General features: G+C 45.7%; 1 protein-coding gene across 3 annotated transcripts in view; it reads left to right on the top strand.

Moving 5' to 3' along the window:
* Positions 1-16762, top strand: part of si:dkey-34d22.1 (discoidin, CUB and LCCL domain-containing protein 1) — a 205913-nt gene that overhangs the window by 93025 nt on the left and 96126 nt on the right. For 2 of the 3 annotated variants that reach the window (XM_063034701.1, XM_063034700.1), the window contains exon 3: positions 4258-4395. In XM_063034701.1, coding sequence (XP_062890771.1) covers positions 4258-4395 — 138 coding nt within the window. Of the gene's footprint in view, positions 1-4257; positions 4396-11150; positions 11459-16762 lie in introns of those variants that run through there. The other variant, XM_063034702.1, reaches the window with a different exon arrangement.

Genomic DNA, 16762 nt, shown 5'->3' with positions numbered 1-16762 from the left:
GGGAATAACTTTGCCATATCTAATCTGTTCAGGCCTTTTAACATTCGGAATGTTTCTATGAGATCCCCCCCCCTCATTCTCCTGAACTCCAGGGAATACAGCCCAAGAGCTGCCAGACGTTCCTCATACAGTAACCCTTTCATTCCTAGAATAATTCTGGTGAATCTTCTCTGAACCCTTGCTAATATCAGTATATCCTTTCTAAAATAAGGAGCCCAAAACTGCACACAATACTCCAAGTGTGGTCTCACGAGTGCCTTATAGAGCCTCAACATCACATCCCTGCTCTTATATTCTGTACATCTAGGAATGAATGCCAGCATTGTATTCGCCTTCTTCACAACCGACTCAGCCTGGAAGTTAACCTTTAGGGTATCTTGCACGAGGACTCCCAAGTCCCTTTACATCCCCGTATTTTGAACTCTCTCCCTGTCTAAGTAATAGTCTGCCCATTTATTTCTTCCACCAAAGTGCGTGACCATACACTTTCCAACATTGTGTTTCATTTGCCACTTCTTTGCCCATTCCCCTAAACTATCTAAGTCTCTCTGCAGGCTCTCTGTTTCCTCAGCACTACCCGCTCCTCCACCTATCTTTGTATCATCAGCAAATTTAGCCACAAATCCATTAACACCATAGTCCAAAGCATTGACATACATCGTAAAAAGCAGCGGTCCCAACACCGACCCCTGTGGAACTCCGCTGGTAACCAGCAGCCTGCCAGAATAGGATCCCTTTATTCCCACTCTCTGTTTTCCGCTGACCAGCCAATGCTCCACCCATATTAGCAACTTCCCTGTAATTCCATGGGCTCTTATCTTGCTAAGCAGCCTCATGTGCGGCACCTTGTCAAAGGCCTTTTGAAAATCCAAGTACACCACATCTACTGCATCTCCTTTGTCTATCCTGCTTGTAATTTCCTCAAAGAATTGCAGTAGGTTTGTCAGGCAGGATTTACCTTTCAGGAAACCATGCTGGCTTTGGCCTATCTTGTCATGTGCCTCCAGATACTACATAATCTCATCCCTAACAATCGCTTCCAACAACTTCCCAACCACTGATGTCAGGCTAACAGGTCTATTGTTTCCTTTCTGCTGCTTCCCATCCCTCTTAAATAGCAGAGTAACATTTGCAATTTTCCAGTCAACCAGAACAATACCAGAATCTATTAATTCTTGAAAGATCGTCGTTAATGCCTCCACAGTCTCTCCACCTACTTCCTTCTTCCTTCAGAACCCAAGGGTGCATTCTATCAGGTCCAGCAGATTTATCCACCCTCAGACCATTAAGCTTCCTGACCACCTTCTCAGTCGGAATTTTCACTGCACAAACTTCACTTCCTTGACACTCTTGAATGTCTGGTATACTGCAGACGTCTTCCACTGTGGAGACTGATGCAAAATACCCATTCAGTTCCTCTGCCATCTCTGCGTCTCTCATTACAATATCTCCAACGTCATTTTGTATTGGTCCTATATCTGCCCTCGACTCTCTTTTACTCCTTACATACTTAAAAAAGCTTTTAGTATCTTCTTTGATATTGGTCACCAGCTTCCTTTCATAATACATCTTTTCCTTCCTAATGACCTTCCTAGTTTCCTTCTGCAAGTTTTTAAAAGCTTCCCAATCCTCTATCTTCCCACTAGTTCTGGCTTCCTTGTATGGCCTCTCTTTTGCTTTTACTTTGGCTCTGACTTCTCTTGGCAGCCACAATGTGTCCTTCTTCCCTTTGAAAATTTCTTCTTATTTGGAATATATCTGTCTTGCACTTCCCTCATTTTTTGCAGAAACTCCAGCCATTGGTGCTCTGCTGTCCTTCCTGCAAATATCCCTTTCCATTCAACTTCGGCCAGTTCCCCTCTCATGCCATTGTAATTTCCTTTATTCCACTGAAATACCGACACCTTGGATTTTATTTTTTCCCTCTCAAATTTCAATGTGAACTCGATCATATTGTGATCACTGTTCCCTAAGGGTTCCTTAACCTTAAGCTCTCTTATCACCTCTGAATCATTGCACAACACCCAATCCAGCACAGCCGATCCCCTCGTGGGCTCAACAACAAACTGTTCTAAAAAGCCATCCCTTAGACATTCTACAAATTCTCTCTCTTAAGGTCCAGTACTGACCTGGTTTTCCCAATCCACTTTCACGTTAAAATCCCCAACGATTATCATGACACTGCCTTTCTAACATGCCTTTTCTATCTCCTGCTGTAATTTGTGTCTGTGATCCGACGATGTGTACTCTGCTCTGCGATGAACTAAGGCTGCACCCTGCTCCATCTGCAGTGATACCTAGTAAAACTTCAGTTCTGAAGCTATTTTCTTTCTGGAATTGTTTACATGATTTTTTTTTCTTTTTCCCTACATGTTGGGTGTATGACGGTCTTTTTTTTTGGTTAATGGGTTCCTTTGAGGTTTCTTTGTTTTGTGTCTGCCTGTAAGGAGACAATTCACAAGGTTGTATAATGTATACGTACTTGATACACCACAGCACCACAGCTTGGTATGCCCACTGCTCTGTCTGAGACTGCAAGGAATTGCAGAGGTGTGAACGCAGGTCAGTTTATTATGAAAACCAGCCTCCCTTCTATGGACGCTGTCTATACCTCTTGCTGCTTAAGTACAGCCGCTAACATGCTCAAAGGCCCCACCCACCCGGGCAGTCCCTCTTGACCCCTCTTCTTTTGGCCTGAAAGTTCCGAGTACATGTATTATCAAGGTAAGTATGCTTAATCTTCCAAGAGGACCACAACCTTGTCTCGGCTTGGAGGCTTGTGTGCCTCAGTGACCCGGAGAGCGATGCTGGCTGGAATCAGGGCTTTATGCTTTGGCTCTTGGTAGGGTCACCCATGCCAAACAGGTCAAAGGGTAGAGGTCAGACTAAGAGTGGTCCACCGGTCCTCCAGGTTCAGGAGTTCGGCTCAGGGCTAACAACCCTGACTGGTCAAACAAAATTGTTACAGGAACAGCAATGAATAATCCAAATCTGAGTGTGATGGTATTCCTGAGTCTCCACTTGGGACTTGCATGACTGACAGCAGCGAAAACCCAGAGGAAGCTACTGACATGATGAAGAAAGCCCTAAACACCACCAGAGATGGAGAACCTTCATTGCTGCCCTAAATGCTTTATACAGCCTTGAGATATGTCATCTTACAGGCAGCCACAAACCAAAGAAATCCTATCGAACCCCTTAAAAACAAAAGAAGACTGTCAAGCACTCAGTGTGCTGAGAGAAAAAACAAAATGTGCAAACAACATTCAGAACCGAAGTTCACAAGGCCAGGCGTCAGTGCAGCCGATCCAGACGTCCACTAGTTGCAGGCCACATCCTCGGTCCAGCGCAGAGACAAGCGGACACCGCCACAAGGCCAGGCATCACTCCAGCCCATCCAGAAGTCACTAGTTGCAGCCCACAGCCTGCAGAAGTTCAAGAACATGCACTTGCAGGCTTTAGAACACCTTCTATCCTGCTGTAATAAGAGTCTTGAAAGGACCTCCTTGATGATAACAATAACTCTTGCACTGTCCGTCTACCTCTTCACAGCGCTTCTACTTTATTTGTCTACCTGCACTGTGCTTTGTAACACTCCGTTACACCTTCATGGCACGCCGATGTGCTTGTGTTCAGAATGATCTATCTGGATGGCATGCTGAGCAAAGTGTTTCACTGTACCTCTGTACATGTGACAACAATAAACCGATCACTGTCTCAGATGATCGTTTTTGTTGATCAAATGCACTGGTCCTTTCCGAGCACCCTTGCCAAGGAGGAGCAATTTCTCTCACGCGTGCTATTTGTTACATCTGTGGGCCATTGCATATTTTCATTGAAACAGATGTGGTCACATATGGTAATACTGATTTCTCCTAGTGAAAATAAAATTTCCTTCCCACTCCTCCCTTCTCTCCCTACTCTGGCCTCTGACCTCTTCTCGCCAGTCTATCGCCTCCCCCTGGGTCCCCTCCACCTTCCCTTTCTCCAATAGTCCACTCTCTTCTCCAGCTCTTGACCTTTCCCACCCACCCAGCTTCACCTATCACCTTCTAGTTATTCTCCTTCCCCACCCCCTCATCTTTTTATTCTGGCATCTTCCCCCTTCCTTCTCGGTCCTGGAGAAGGGTCTCGGCCCGAAACGTCGACTGTTTATTCGTTTCCATAGAGACTGCCTGACCTGTTGAGTGCCTCCAGCACTTTGTGTGTGTTGTTTTTGATGCTACAGTGCCTGAATGCGTACATTTTTGTTTGCAGGTCCTTACTGCAGAAAAATGAACAGAGACCTGCCAAGAATACAACTACCGTCCAGTGCAGTAATTGTGCAGTTCCAAAGCACCACTCATCGAACTGGAAGAGGATTTCTGCTCTCGTACGCTACGACCGACCACTCAGGTGAGGGCTGGAGCATTTCTTTATCCCTTGGAGGTGAGATGTGAGAGGAAAGTATGCAATAAACTGAATGATCTTTAGACAATTGGCGTTCTGAGGTCTTAGTGTAGACGTCCATAGATAACTGAAGGTGGAAGTATCTCTGGACAGGTGATTCTGGTTCATTTCTGTGTCACAATGTTTGCATTGAAATGTACCCCTCTGCCCAGCTTTGTATTCAGGCATCTTCGCCCTTCCTGCTCAGTCCTGAAGAAGGGTTTTGACCTGAAATCTTGACTATCTATTCATTTCCATCGATTCTGCCTGACCTGCTGGGTTCCTCTCGCATTCTGCGTGTGTTGCTCTGGATTTCCAGCATCTGCAGATTCTCTCAGCGAAATGTGTCGCTTGCGGTAAAAAACCAACGCAATCTGAGGATGCGCAGGGGGCAGCTCGCAAGTTTTGCCACATATTCCGGAGCCAACGTAGCATGCCCGCTATGTTCAGCAGGAGTCCAACACCCTGATGCACAGTGGTGTGTTCAGACCGAGGAGAAGGAGTTTGCTCACCAACGTCGGTTGGACAATAACATGAGATGGTGAACTGAAATCAAGAAACAGCATTCAGACATAAGGCTCCTTGTTTTCTAGGTGTGTCAGGGCCAGGTGAAGACAGATGCCATGGCATCTGTCTTAGAGCGGTTCTGTCAGTAAGCATTTTGTCTAATGTGGCAGGAATGCAGTTTTGATATTTATTCAAAGCACTTCTTGATGATTAGCGATAGTGCCATCCGGCAGTAGTCATTTAGTTCTGAAGGTGTAGAGTTCTTTGGCAGTGGGATCATGGTTGTTGATTTGAAACACAAATATTAACGCAGGAAATGCAAGCAATACACCTGCGGAAACAAATAGCAGACCAAAAAGGATCATTAAACCTCCTCAGAGACTGATTGCAAGTTGATAAGGGATTATACTTGCTCAGTAAAATTCAAGTTGAAGATCCAAAAAAAAAGGAAAAGAGACTGGCTACAGAATGTAGATCTTTTTGTTGGAAAAGATTATTATTCCTTGCAGGTTTGTGAGGACATAGTGTTGTGTCAGTTTTTCTTTAAAGGGGAAAGATGTGTTATGATGTATGCATAATAAAGTACTTCAGTTCCCAGTAGGCAATGCGTGCGGTTCACCTGGAACCAGAAGCTACAATGGTAAGCAGGTCAGACGCACTCTGTGTTGAGCAGGAGTTCAGGAATAAAATGTTCTAACGTGAACCCACACCCAAGTTTGTCTGGATGAGTGAAGTGTTCAAGTTGTCCATGAAGACTTCAGTGAGCTGATGTGTGCACTCCTTGAGTACTTGGTCTGGGATGTTGTCTGGCCCGGCACCATACGGGGGTTGAATCTATGCAGAGTCCTTCTAACACCTGCTGCTATTACAGACAGTCGCTGTTCACTTGGGAGGGGAATAGCCTTTATGGTCAGCATTGTGTTCCATGCCTCTTCTCTTTCAATATTTTTATTAGTTTCTACATAGAAGAATACAGAGTACAAGAAAGTATATATAAAGGTCGAAAAAAACAACTACCAATTACATTATATCTATTCATAATAACAATCTCATTACCCCGTATTCATGTAGGTTAGTCAAAGTTATATTGAAATATATTAATTTATTACAAAAAAAAGAGTCTAACCCCTACCAAGATTGAAGCTGTTTATTAAGGGAAAAAAAAGGTAAAATACCTTCTCGTATAATAAAAATTAATAATAGCCAACATCTAAGTTTAAACAACGAATTGAGGGTTTTGAAAGTTTTGAAAATAATTCAGAAAGGGTCCCCGTTGCATGCCTCAAAGAATGCATAAAAATTTGTTGAGAGCACTAGAGAGGGATGCATCACTGGTATGATCAATGCTGCTTTTTCTTGCATAATCAGTAATATACTTGATGCCTTGCCACGTACACTGGAGATCACTTTCGGGGAGGTGTTCCTGAATTTTTTGTGCACGGGCAGACTTTGCTCTCTTGATGCCCAAGATGAGATCCTGAGAGCTGTTCTCTCTCCAGATGAAGGCAGCTTCACGGGCTTTTGGGAGGGAGCGCCACTGCGTTCAGCCAGGGCTTCCGGTTGGGCTGCGAGATGACCATTCTTGAGGTACCAACATTGTCTCCACACTTACTGGTGTGGCCTGCGACAGGTGAGGCATATTCCTCAAGGCTTGTGGTGGCCTGCTTGAACATCTGCCAGTTGGTTCGTTCAAACCGACAGGTCACGTAGTGGTTAGCGCTACGTTATGGGAGCTTGGGGTCAGAGTTCAAAGTTCAATTCTGGCCACGTCTGTTGGCAAGTTTGTACATTCTTCTCCTCCGGGTGCTCCTGTTTTCTCTCAAAGATGTACCGGGTAGTGGGTGAGTTGGTCATTGTAAATTGTCCAGTGATTAGGCTGGGGTTAAAATCTGTGGGTTGCTGGGCAGCGTGGCTTGGCTCGGTGGGCTGGAAGGGTTCCACGCTTTATTTCTGAATAAATAAATCAATCTCTCACTTGCTTCAGTAAGTTGGAAAACTCAATGACCCAGCAGTGTTTGGACCAGCCAGTTTGTTTTTTCTCTTCTCCAGATCCGGATTCCAATTGATCATGCGCACATCAAGTTGTAGGGTGGGATGTATCATTTGCGTTGGCAACTGGCACACCCTAGGACATGCTGGTGACAGCCCGTGAGTGTCACCACTTATCCTGGTGCCTACGTAACATGCCCACGGAACAACACCAAACAACATAACAAACAACAACAACAGCAAAACAAACCCCTTTCCCATCCCTCCCAGCCACCCACCTACACACACACACACACACACACACACACACACACACCTCCAGCCCTAGGACAGGCCACCTCTGGGCCTTCAGTCCTTGTCCCATCCCTCCAACTCTCACACACAGACAAGTCTCCAACCCTAGCACAGGCCATCTCTGGGCCTTCTGTCCTTGTCCCATCCCTCCCAGCCACTCACTTACCCGCTCACACACACAGGCAGGCCTCTGACCCCAGGACAGGCTGCCTCTGGGCCTCTAGCCCTCGTCCCATCCCTCCCAGCCACTCACTTACCCAGTCACACACACAGACAGGCCTCTGACCCCAGGACAGGCCACCTCTGGGCCTCTAGTCCTCGTCCCATCCCTCCCAGCCACTCACTTACCCACACACACACAGACAGGCCTCCAAACTCAGGCCGCCTTTAGGCCTCCAGTTCTTGTCCCAGATTCCCAGACTCACGGACGTCGAGCCTCCCACTTCAGAACATGTGGCGACACTTGCGGGCTGCCCCCTCAGCTCATCCTTCGGTTGTGTTGGTTGTTAATGCATGCAGTACATTTCACTGTATGTCTTAGTGTACTCGTGATAAATAATTGAATCTGAGGTTCAGTGGATGTGAGGAAGAGAATGGTTTCCAAGGAAGTGACCAGGGAGATGGCGTGATGGGAATGCACTGAGAGCTGGTATGGTGTCAATGGGCTGAATGGTCACTTCTGTGCTGAGAGGAGGAGTCAGTTATCTGGCAAAAAAGGCATAAATTCAAAGACCAAAGTTGTTATATGTCACCATTTTCAACCCTGACATTCATTGTTACAGGCATTCAGAATCAGGTTTAATATCACTGGCATATGTTGTGAAATTTGTTGTCTTTGCAGCAACAGTACAATGCAATGCATAATAATAGAGAAAAAACATGAATTACGCTGTGTATGTGTCTTGATATATATATATAAAACAGTTAAATAAGAAGTGCAAAAATAAAAATTAAATACGAAGTAGTGAGGTAATGTTCATGGGTTCAATGTCCATTCAGAAATCAGATGGCAGAGGGGAAGAAGCTGTTGCTGAGTCATTGAGTGTGTGTCTTCAGGCTCCTGTACCTCCTCCCTGATGGTAGCAATGAGAAGAGGGCAGGTCCTGGGTGGTGGGGATCCTTAAAGATGGATGCTGCCTTTCCAGACAGTGATGCAGCCAGTTAGAATGCTCTCCAGGGTACATCTGTAGAAATTTAAGAGTGTTTTAGGTGACAAACCATTCACTGTAAGTACAAAGAATCAATGAAAGACCACACCCAACAGGCCGGACAGACAACCTTCGTGTGAATACTAAAAGGAAAAACTAATACTAATAATGAATAAATAAGCAGTAAATATCAAGAGCATGAGATGAAGAGCTCTTGAAAGTGAGTCTATAGGTTGTGGGAACAGTTCAGAGTTGAGGTGAGTGAAGTTATCCCCTCTGGTTCAGGAGCCTGATGGTTGTGGGGTAGTAACTGTTCCTGAACCTGGTGGTGTGGGACTTGAAGTTCCTGTTCCACCTTCTTGATGGCACCAGTGTCTAGTTGGGACAATCATCGACAATAAAAGTTGAAGGCCCAGCTGGAGACATTTGATGATCAATTTCTTAATTTTTTTAACATTCCTTGCCAACAATGAGAGAACTTCAAAGTTAAAATTGAATTGAATTGACTTTATTTCTTACATCCTTCACATACATGAGAAGTAAAAGTCTTTATGTTACATCTCCATCTAAATGTGCCATGTGCAATCATATTAATTTATAATAAATAGAACAGTCAATGTAATATAGAGTACACCCAAATCAGCGTGAGTTCATCAGTCTGATGGCCTGGTGGAAGAAGCTATCCCGGAGCCTGTTGGTCCTGGCTTTTATGCTGCGGTACCGTTTCCCAGATGGTAGCTGCTGGAATAGATTGTGGTTGGGATGGCTTGGGTCCCCAATGATCCTACGGACCCTTTTTACACACCTGTCCTTGTAAACGTCCTGAATCACGGGAAGTTCACAACTACAGATGTGCTGGGCTGTCCGCACCACTCTCTGCAGAGTGCAAACGTAGCGCGGTGGCGTAGTGGTTAGCACAACGGTTTACAGTACAGGCGATCTGAGTTCAATTCCAGCCACTGCCTGTAAGGATTCTCCCCGTGACCATGTGGGTTTCCTCCAAGTGCTCCGGTTTCCTCCCACAGTACCAGTAGCTAGGTTAATTGGTCATTGTAAATTGTCCTGTGATTAGGCGACAATTTGAATTGGGGGGGTTGCTGGTTGGTGGGGGTTTGAAAGGCCAGAAGGGCCTATTTCCTGATGTATCTCAAAAATTAATTAATCAAATGCACTCTAAATTAGATTTTATAACCAGGTTTCATATGATGAGGGAAACTGCCTGGGAAACACAATGGCCAGTTTGGATTGCACCAGAAAATATTTTGATTTGGAAGCTAAAAGTTTCTTATCCCACACTGATCACCCCTCTGAGACGCATTGCGGTGTCAGATTTTCAATTTATTGGAAACAGCAATGGAAGAGTGGAAGGATGGAGTTTTTCTCTCTGATTCATTCATTCGATGATGAATGTAATGTGTGGGTTAGCCTGCCATAAGCTGCAGTGTTTTGGAATACTCGGTTATTTTACTCCTCAGGGAAATCTTTTCCATGGAGAAAAGAAATGGAAAATTCCTCTCAACCTTCCTGTCAGATTGATTACTTCTGTCGCGTTTTTTTCATAAACTGTAGGGTGCTTTGCACTTACTGAGAGTAATTTAACTGTTTAATTGAACAGTGTGTGTTTTACAAACGTATCTCAGCATTTCTTCTCTTGACAAGCAGTGCAGAATGGGCCTTTTAAGCCCTTGAAGCAAGTTGACCTTGGTAACTATACAAATGCCACAGAATGTCGCATTTGCAGATTTCCTCGTGTTTGCGTTAGAATGTCGTTGTTGTTCACTCTCTGGAGTGTGGTGGTACAATCACAAGTGGGGGGGGCACAGTAGCGTAGTGGTTAGCACAACGCTTTACAGTCCCAGCGACCCGGGTTCAATTCCCACCGCTGCCTGTAAGGAGTGTCTACATTCTACCCTAAGACAGCATGGGTTTCAGATATCCGACTGAATATTCCAGGGGCTTGGAATACTGATGTTAATGAACCAGATGTTCAATTCCCCGTAGATCCATGAGTCCTGGCAGCACCATTGTAAATCTTTCGCGCACGTTCCAGTTTAGTGATGTCTATTTAACAGGGCGACCAAAACTGCTCATCACGCTCTGTGTGGTCGCACCAATGTCTGGTTGCTACTGCCGGGCTTGCCAGTGACTCACGGGTCCTGGAGGATTTTAAGCAGGTTTTTAATTACAACAGAGCGCAGAGCAAATGAAATCTTGGTGCAGTCGTACAGGACCTCGGGGAAATCAGTACTAGTTGAGTGGTTTCATTTAATATCAGAGAATGTATACAGTATACAGCCTGAAATTCTTACACTTCACAGTCGTCCATGAAACAAGAAACCCCAAAGAATGAAATATGGAAACATCAGGTCCCCGAAGCCCCCCTCCTCCCCCTCCCTCGCACAAGCAGCAGCAAAAGAATCAACCCTCCCCCCTTACTGTATTTTAGCAAAAGCATCAGCCCCCCCCCCACAATGCAAGCAGCAGCAAAGCCCCCAAAGAGAGACCATGATCTAGAGTCCATCAAAAGCTACTGTCCATCCCAACACTTCAACATCTGTCTTTCTCCCTCTCTCTCACTCGCTCTCACACTCTCTCTCTCACTCTCACTCGCTCTCACACTCTCTCTCTCTCACTCTCACTCTCTCTCTCTCTCACACTCTCTCTCTCTCTCACTCGCTCTCTCTCTCTCTCTCTCACTCTCTCTCTCACTCGCTCTCTCTCTCTCTCTCTCTCTCTCACACTCTCTCTCTCACTAACAAGGGAGAGAGAGGTCTTGCTCCTGCCACAGCGAGAGGGAGACCAACAGCTCGCTGTTTCGATGTTACAGTCTCTGAGAAGGTTCAATGATCCATTTTGGTCTGCTATTTGTTTCCGCAGGTGTATTGCTTGCATTTCCTGAGTTAATATTTATGCTTTTATTTGAGTTCCCCCGACTCGAGATCAGCAACAAACTCTCTCCCGCCATCGGGGGAGGGCGATCGCTCAAACGACAGCCGGACCTGCTGCCCTGATGTTCCGATCTCCCGGGATGCCGCGATTGCTAACACCGGCGAGGCATCGAGCCCACAGGGCCGTACAGTTACTAGTGCACTGTATGTAACTTTTGTCCTGTGAAAGTATGTGTTTGCCGTGGAGATAGTGCTCATTGGTTCCGTCAAATTCTGCCTGGGATAGGAAAGTATCCTTTGAGGAGGAATTGTCTGTGATTGAAAATGTTCAAGGCTGAATCTTTTGATAGCGAGTGATGGCGTGTTGGTCCTTGAGTGGGGGGGTGGGGGGGGAGTGTCTCGGAGAAGCAACACAGAAGATTGTAACATTGGAACAGCGAGCTGCTGATCTCCCACTCTCATTATAGGGGTGATCCATCACCCTCTCCCTCTCCCTCTCTTCCCCTCCCCTATCCCCCTCTCCCCCTTCCCCTCCCCCATCCCCTCTCCCCCTCCCCTCTCCCTCCCCCTCCCCTATCCCCCTCTCCCCCTCCCCCTCTCCCCCTCCCCCTCTCCCTCCCCCCTCCCCTCTCCCCTCCCCTCCTCCTCTCCCCCTCCCCCTATCCCCCTCTCCCCCTCCCCCTCTCCCCCCATCCCCCTCCCCCCCATCCCCCTCCCCCCTCCCTCTCCCCCTCCCCCTCTCCCCCTCCCTCTCCCCCCTCCCCTCTCTCCCTCTCCCTCTCTCTCTCCCTCTCTTTCTTTCCTTTCTTCTTTTTTTCCCTCCAGTCCTGCCTAAGGGTCTCGGTCCAAAACGTCAGCTGGACTTTTTTCCATAGATGCTGCCTGGCCTGCTGAGTTCCTCCAGCATTTTGTGCGTGTTGTCTAATCCAATTATTGGGGTTTGTTGGTAAATTAGAGAAGATAAATTGGTTTATTATCATCACCATCACATTAGAATACCAAGATACAATGAAGAATTTGTGTTGCGGTTAAATTCGTTAGAGGTAGCACAAGGGAAAACAATAACAGAATGCAGAATGAAGTGTTATAATTGGAGAAATTGCAGACAGACAATAATGTACAAGGTCAAAATGAGGTAGATGTGAGCTCAAAAGATCATGTTATCATATAATAGTCTTAGTAAGGGTAGAAGCTGTCGTAAGGCTTGGTTCTATGTGCTTTCAGACTTTTGCATCTTCTGCCCGATGGATGAGAGGAAAAGAGAAAATATCCAGGGTGGTTTGGAGGGCACACGAATTTCAAGAAGTTTCAAAATGTATCAGAACATTTTTAATAACTTGATTATTATAACAGTGACAGTGTTTTGGAGATTTATGGTGAGTGCACTGCTTGGGGACTGTTAAGCCCCAGAGAAATGTCGATATGGGGCTACAACGGTACCCCAGGAGAAATGTCAATAGTGGGTCCTTCATGGTATCCCAGGAGAAATATTGATAGAAAGATCGTCCATGGTATCCCAGGTCAAATATCAATAGAAGGTCCCTCCATGGTATCCCAGGACAAATATTAATAGAATGTCCTCCATGGTATCCCAGGACAGATGAACAGAATTCCTTTCACTTTGCCTTATTAATTGCAGTCTTTTGTTCCGTCTCAGGCTGTGGACCTCACAGGAAAAGCGAGCAATTCACACCCATCCACAATCTTACTTCCTTTCAAGCTCCTGGCACAACGCTGCTTTGCTGGGGGGCGGGGGGTGGGCGCAGTGCTGGAGGGAGGGGTCAGGATCTATGCCTCTGAGGTGCTGCCAGCAGCTTCTGCAATGAGCTGCAGGAAGTGGCCGGCCTAATTCCCGTTGAATCCCTTCACCTGACCCCCATACCAACGCGGACGTGCCTGATAGAGTGAAAGTGTGTCTGTCTGTGGGGGCACAATTGCTGGGCACATCCTGCCTTGTTGGATCCTGTTGTTTTTGTGATCCAAATGTCCCTCAGAAGTCGAGAATGAGGCATGAAACTTGCTGCTTATGATCGTTTTATTGCGCATTCCAAAGGCAATAAAGGAGAGGAAGAAAAAGAACAGAGGAAGACAAAAGAAAGAAAAAAAAAATCTAAAATTAGTTGTTGTCTTTTCATACCAGACTTCTGACAACAGAAAATTCCATTGATAACAGTTAACCAATGAGGTAACCAGCTTTAAATAATATGATACCCCACGCAGAATGGAAGAGGTTTCCAGGAAAATACAGAGGCAACTGCAACAGAATTGCTGGAAAATTTACTCAGCAATCACTTGTAGATGCATTCAGTGACCACCTCATTAAGTACCTCCTGTGCCTAACAAAGTGGCCACCGAGTGTACGTTAGTAGCCTCTGCTGCTGCAGCCTGTCTATTTCAAAGTTTGACGTGTTGTGCGTTCAGAGTTGCTCTTCTGCACACCACTGTTATAACACCTGGTTATTTGGGTTACTGTCAGCTTAAACCAGTCTGGCCATTCTCCTCTGACCTCTCTCTTTAACAAGGTGTTTTCGCCCACAGAACTGCCGATCACTGGATGCTCTTTTGTTGTTGTTTTTGGCACCACTCTCTGCAAACTCGAGAGGCTGTAGCAGTCAGCAGTTTCAGAGGTACTCATACCACCCCGTCTGGCACCAACAATCATTTCCACGTGTGTCAAAGTCGCATGCATGTGTCAAATGTGTCAAAGTCGCATGTGTCAAATGTGTCAAAGTCGCATTCTTTCCCCATTCTGATGTTTGATCTGAACAGCAGCTGAACCTCTTGACCACGTCTGTGTGCTTTTATACATGATTGGTTGATTAGTTATCGCATTAACAAGTAGATGTATAGGTGTACCTAACAGAGTGGCCACGGCGTATATATAGGTGATTATATAAAACTGAAAAACAAACATAAGAAAGTTAAACTGCAAAAAAAAAAAAATTCTACGCCCCCAATCCAACAAGCCTTAACCTCCAGAGCAGGGATTTCCAACCTGGGGTATGTGAGCCTCTCAGTTCATGGTCTGAATCCATGGCATTAAAAAATCTGGGAACCCCTGCTGTAGAAGATATTCTAATGATTTTAAATGTTTCAATAACATTGGTCTGTTTCACCACTGCAATGCCAGCTCTTCCGCTGCTCTTCCTGCGGGGACCCTGGCCGGTAACGCTGGCGATGACTAGGGTGCTGCCTGCAGCTCCCTGATCTTCTAGCAGCTGGGCATTTGACCCTGGGTCTGCTTCAGGTTCAATCCAAGAGCACCCTGTGCAAAATCCGCTGCCTCTCAGAACAAAAATATTTAAGCTGAGTTTTCACACTTCAGAAGTTTTTATTTTAAGAACTAGTCCTAAATAGAACAGTACGGCCTCTTTGCCCGTGATGTATATCGTACTTTTATTCACAGATTAGTCTTTTGCACATTGGTTGTCAGTCGCTATGTGTTGTTTTTCATTAATTCTATGGTATTTCTCTGTGGTACTGTGAATGCCTGCAAGAAAATGAACGTCAGAGTAGTACATGGTGACATATTCATATTTTGATAATAAATTTCCTTTGAACTTTGACCTTTTAACCTACTCCAAGATTAATCTAACCCTTCCCTCTATCATAACTTCCAGTTTAAGATAGCACTGTTGAAGTTGGGCAACGGCTTACTGGCAGTTCGGAAGGCAACAAATACGACTAAAAACATTATTAATAACATTTTTTATGAGGTAAATGTGGTAAACTGGCACCGCAAACAATGAAGAGGTGAGCGGAGGTGAAGCTGACTTGAAGAATGAGCCATCTTGGTGTGTTGCAAAGTCAGGGCGCAATGCATCTGGGGCAAGTGATTCGAAGAGGAGCTGAAGAGGAAAAGTTTTGGTGCCTGTCCACCTAAACCAGGTGCGCGGTTGTATCGCTCTAAGCGCCAGCAGATTTGGGACTGCGCGGTGAGGTCTAGGCCCAGTGCCAGAGCCCAACAGGACATGACCCAGTGTCTGGATGATTGAAACGCCGGCCTAGATAGACTAGAAAGGCAGGGTGCCAGGGCCAGGGGCAAGGGTCGGGCCAATTCCATTCGCTCTCCCGCGATGTTCACTCCTTCCTCCACGGTGCCGAGGCAGTGAGTCTGCTCCCGCTGCTGTGCACTTAGTGTCTGTGAGCCCGAGACCCAGGCTTTGGGCCTACTCCGGCTGTTCCAGGGATTCAGGTCTATGGACTCAATTTGGTTTGGAATGCTGTTTCTCAGGTCTGTTGTTTACATGTTTTGTGTTTTTTTTTCCCCTCTCTTTCGCTGCGTGCGGGGTGTTGGTCTTTTTTTTCAATTAGATTATTTCAGGTTCCTTGCTTTGTGGCTGCCTGCAAGCAGACAAACCTCAAGGTTGTTTAATTTATACATTCTTTGTTAAGAAATGTACTTTGACTTTGAACACTTTTTTTCATCCCTGTACTTAATTAAGTGTTCTTAATGTATCTGCTTCAAGCACCCCCCCATCTGATTTTATTGTTCTGTGTTGTTGTTGCTCGTGTTGTTCTGCTGTGATAGCACTGAAAAAGAGTGCTTTCTCTGGGGCCAACAGGGACATGCTGAATTCCTTCACCGTCCTGAGGAAGTAGAGGCGTTTGGTGCACTTTCTTCACCGTGATGTCTACGTGGTTGGATCAGGAAGAGGCTTGGGCGAGGTTACGTATTTGGTCGGTTTCTCTCTCTCTGTTCTCATTTGTTCATTCCTCGTCTGTTAGGGCATAGTAATTTAGTGAGAATGGCTCCAGGTGCCAGTGTTTGCACTGTGTTTGGGATGTGGGAAGTCTGGGAGACCTCTAGTCCCCTGGGTAAACACATCTGCACCAGTTCAACCAAGCTGCAGCTCCTCAGAGAATGTATTAAGGAACTGGAACTGCAGCTCAATGACCCTCGACTCGTACGGGAGAGTGTGGAGGTGATAGACAGGAGCTACAAGAAGGTAGTCACACCTAGACAGCGGGAGACAGGCAACAGGGTGACTGTCAGGAGGAGGAGGGGAAATGCACAGCCAGTGCAGAGTACACCTGTGGCCGCTCCCCCTCAATAATAAGTATACAGGTCCACAATCCCTTATCCGAAATCCCTGGGGCTAGTTGCATCTCAGAATTAAGAATTTTTCAGATTTCAGACCCCCCCCCCAATCAAAAAACACGTATGCTCAAGTCCCTTATTTAGCCTGTCTCATTGCGGTGGACTTTAGGACCCAGCGGCGCACTAAACCTACGCACATCCTCCCGTACACTTTAAATCATCTCTAGATTACTTATAATACCTAATACAATGTAAACATTATGTAAATAATTGTTATACTGTATTGTTTAGGGAAAATGACAAGAAGAAATTTTATTTCCAACAAAAACATTAAGAAATGTATCATTTCTTAATGCATGCATTACTAAATGACAATAAAAGGGGACTACGTGTCTTCATAATCTATATTAAACATTCAATAAAACATAAAAATATATAGCTTCAAACGAACCGAATCAAACACATGG

The sequence above is a fragment of the Mobula hypostoma genome, chromosome 28, assembly GCF_963921235.1.
Source record: "Mobula hypostoma chromosome 28, sMobHyp1.1, whole genome shotgun sequence".
Lineage (NCBI taxonomy): Eukaryota > Metazoa > Chordata > Chondrichthyes > Myliobatiformes > Myliobatidae > Mobula > Mobula hypostoma.
Note: the sequence above shows the minus strand (reverse complement) of the source record. Positions and strands in the feature narration are given on the sequence as shown.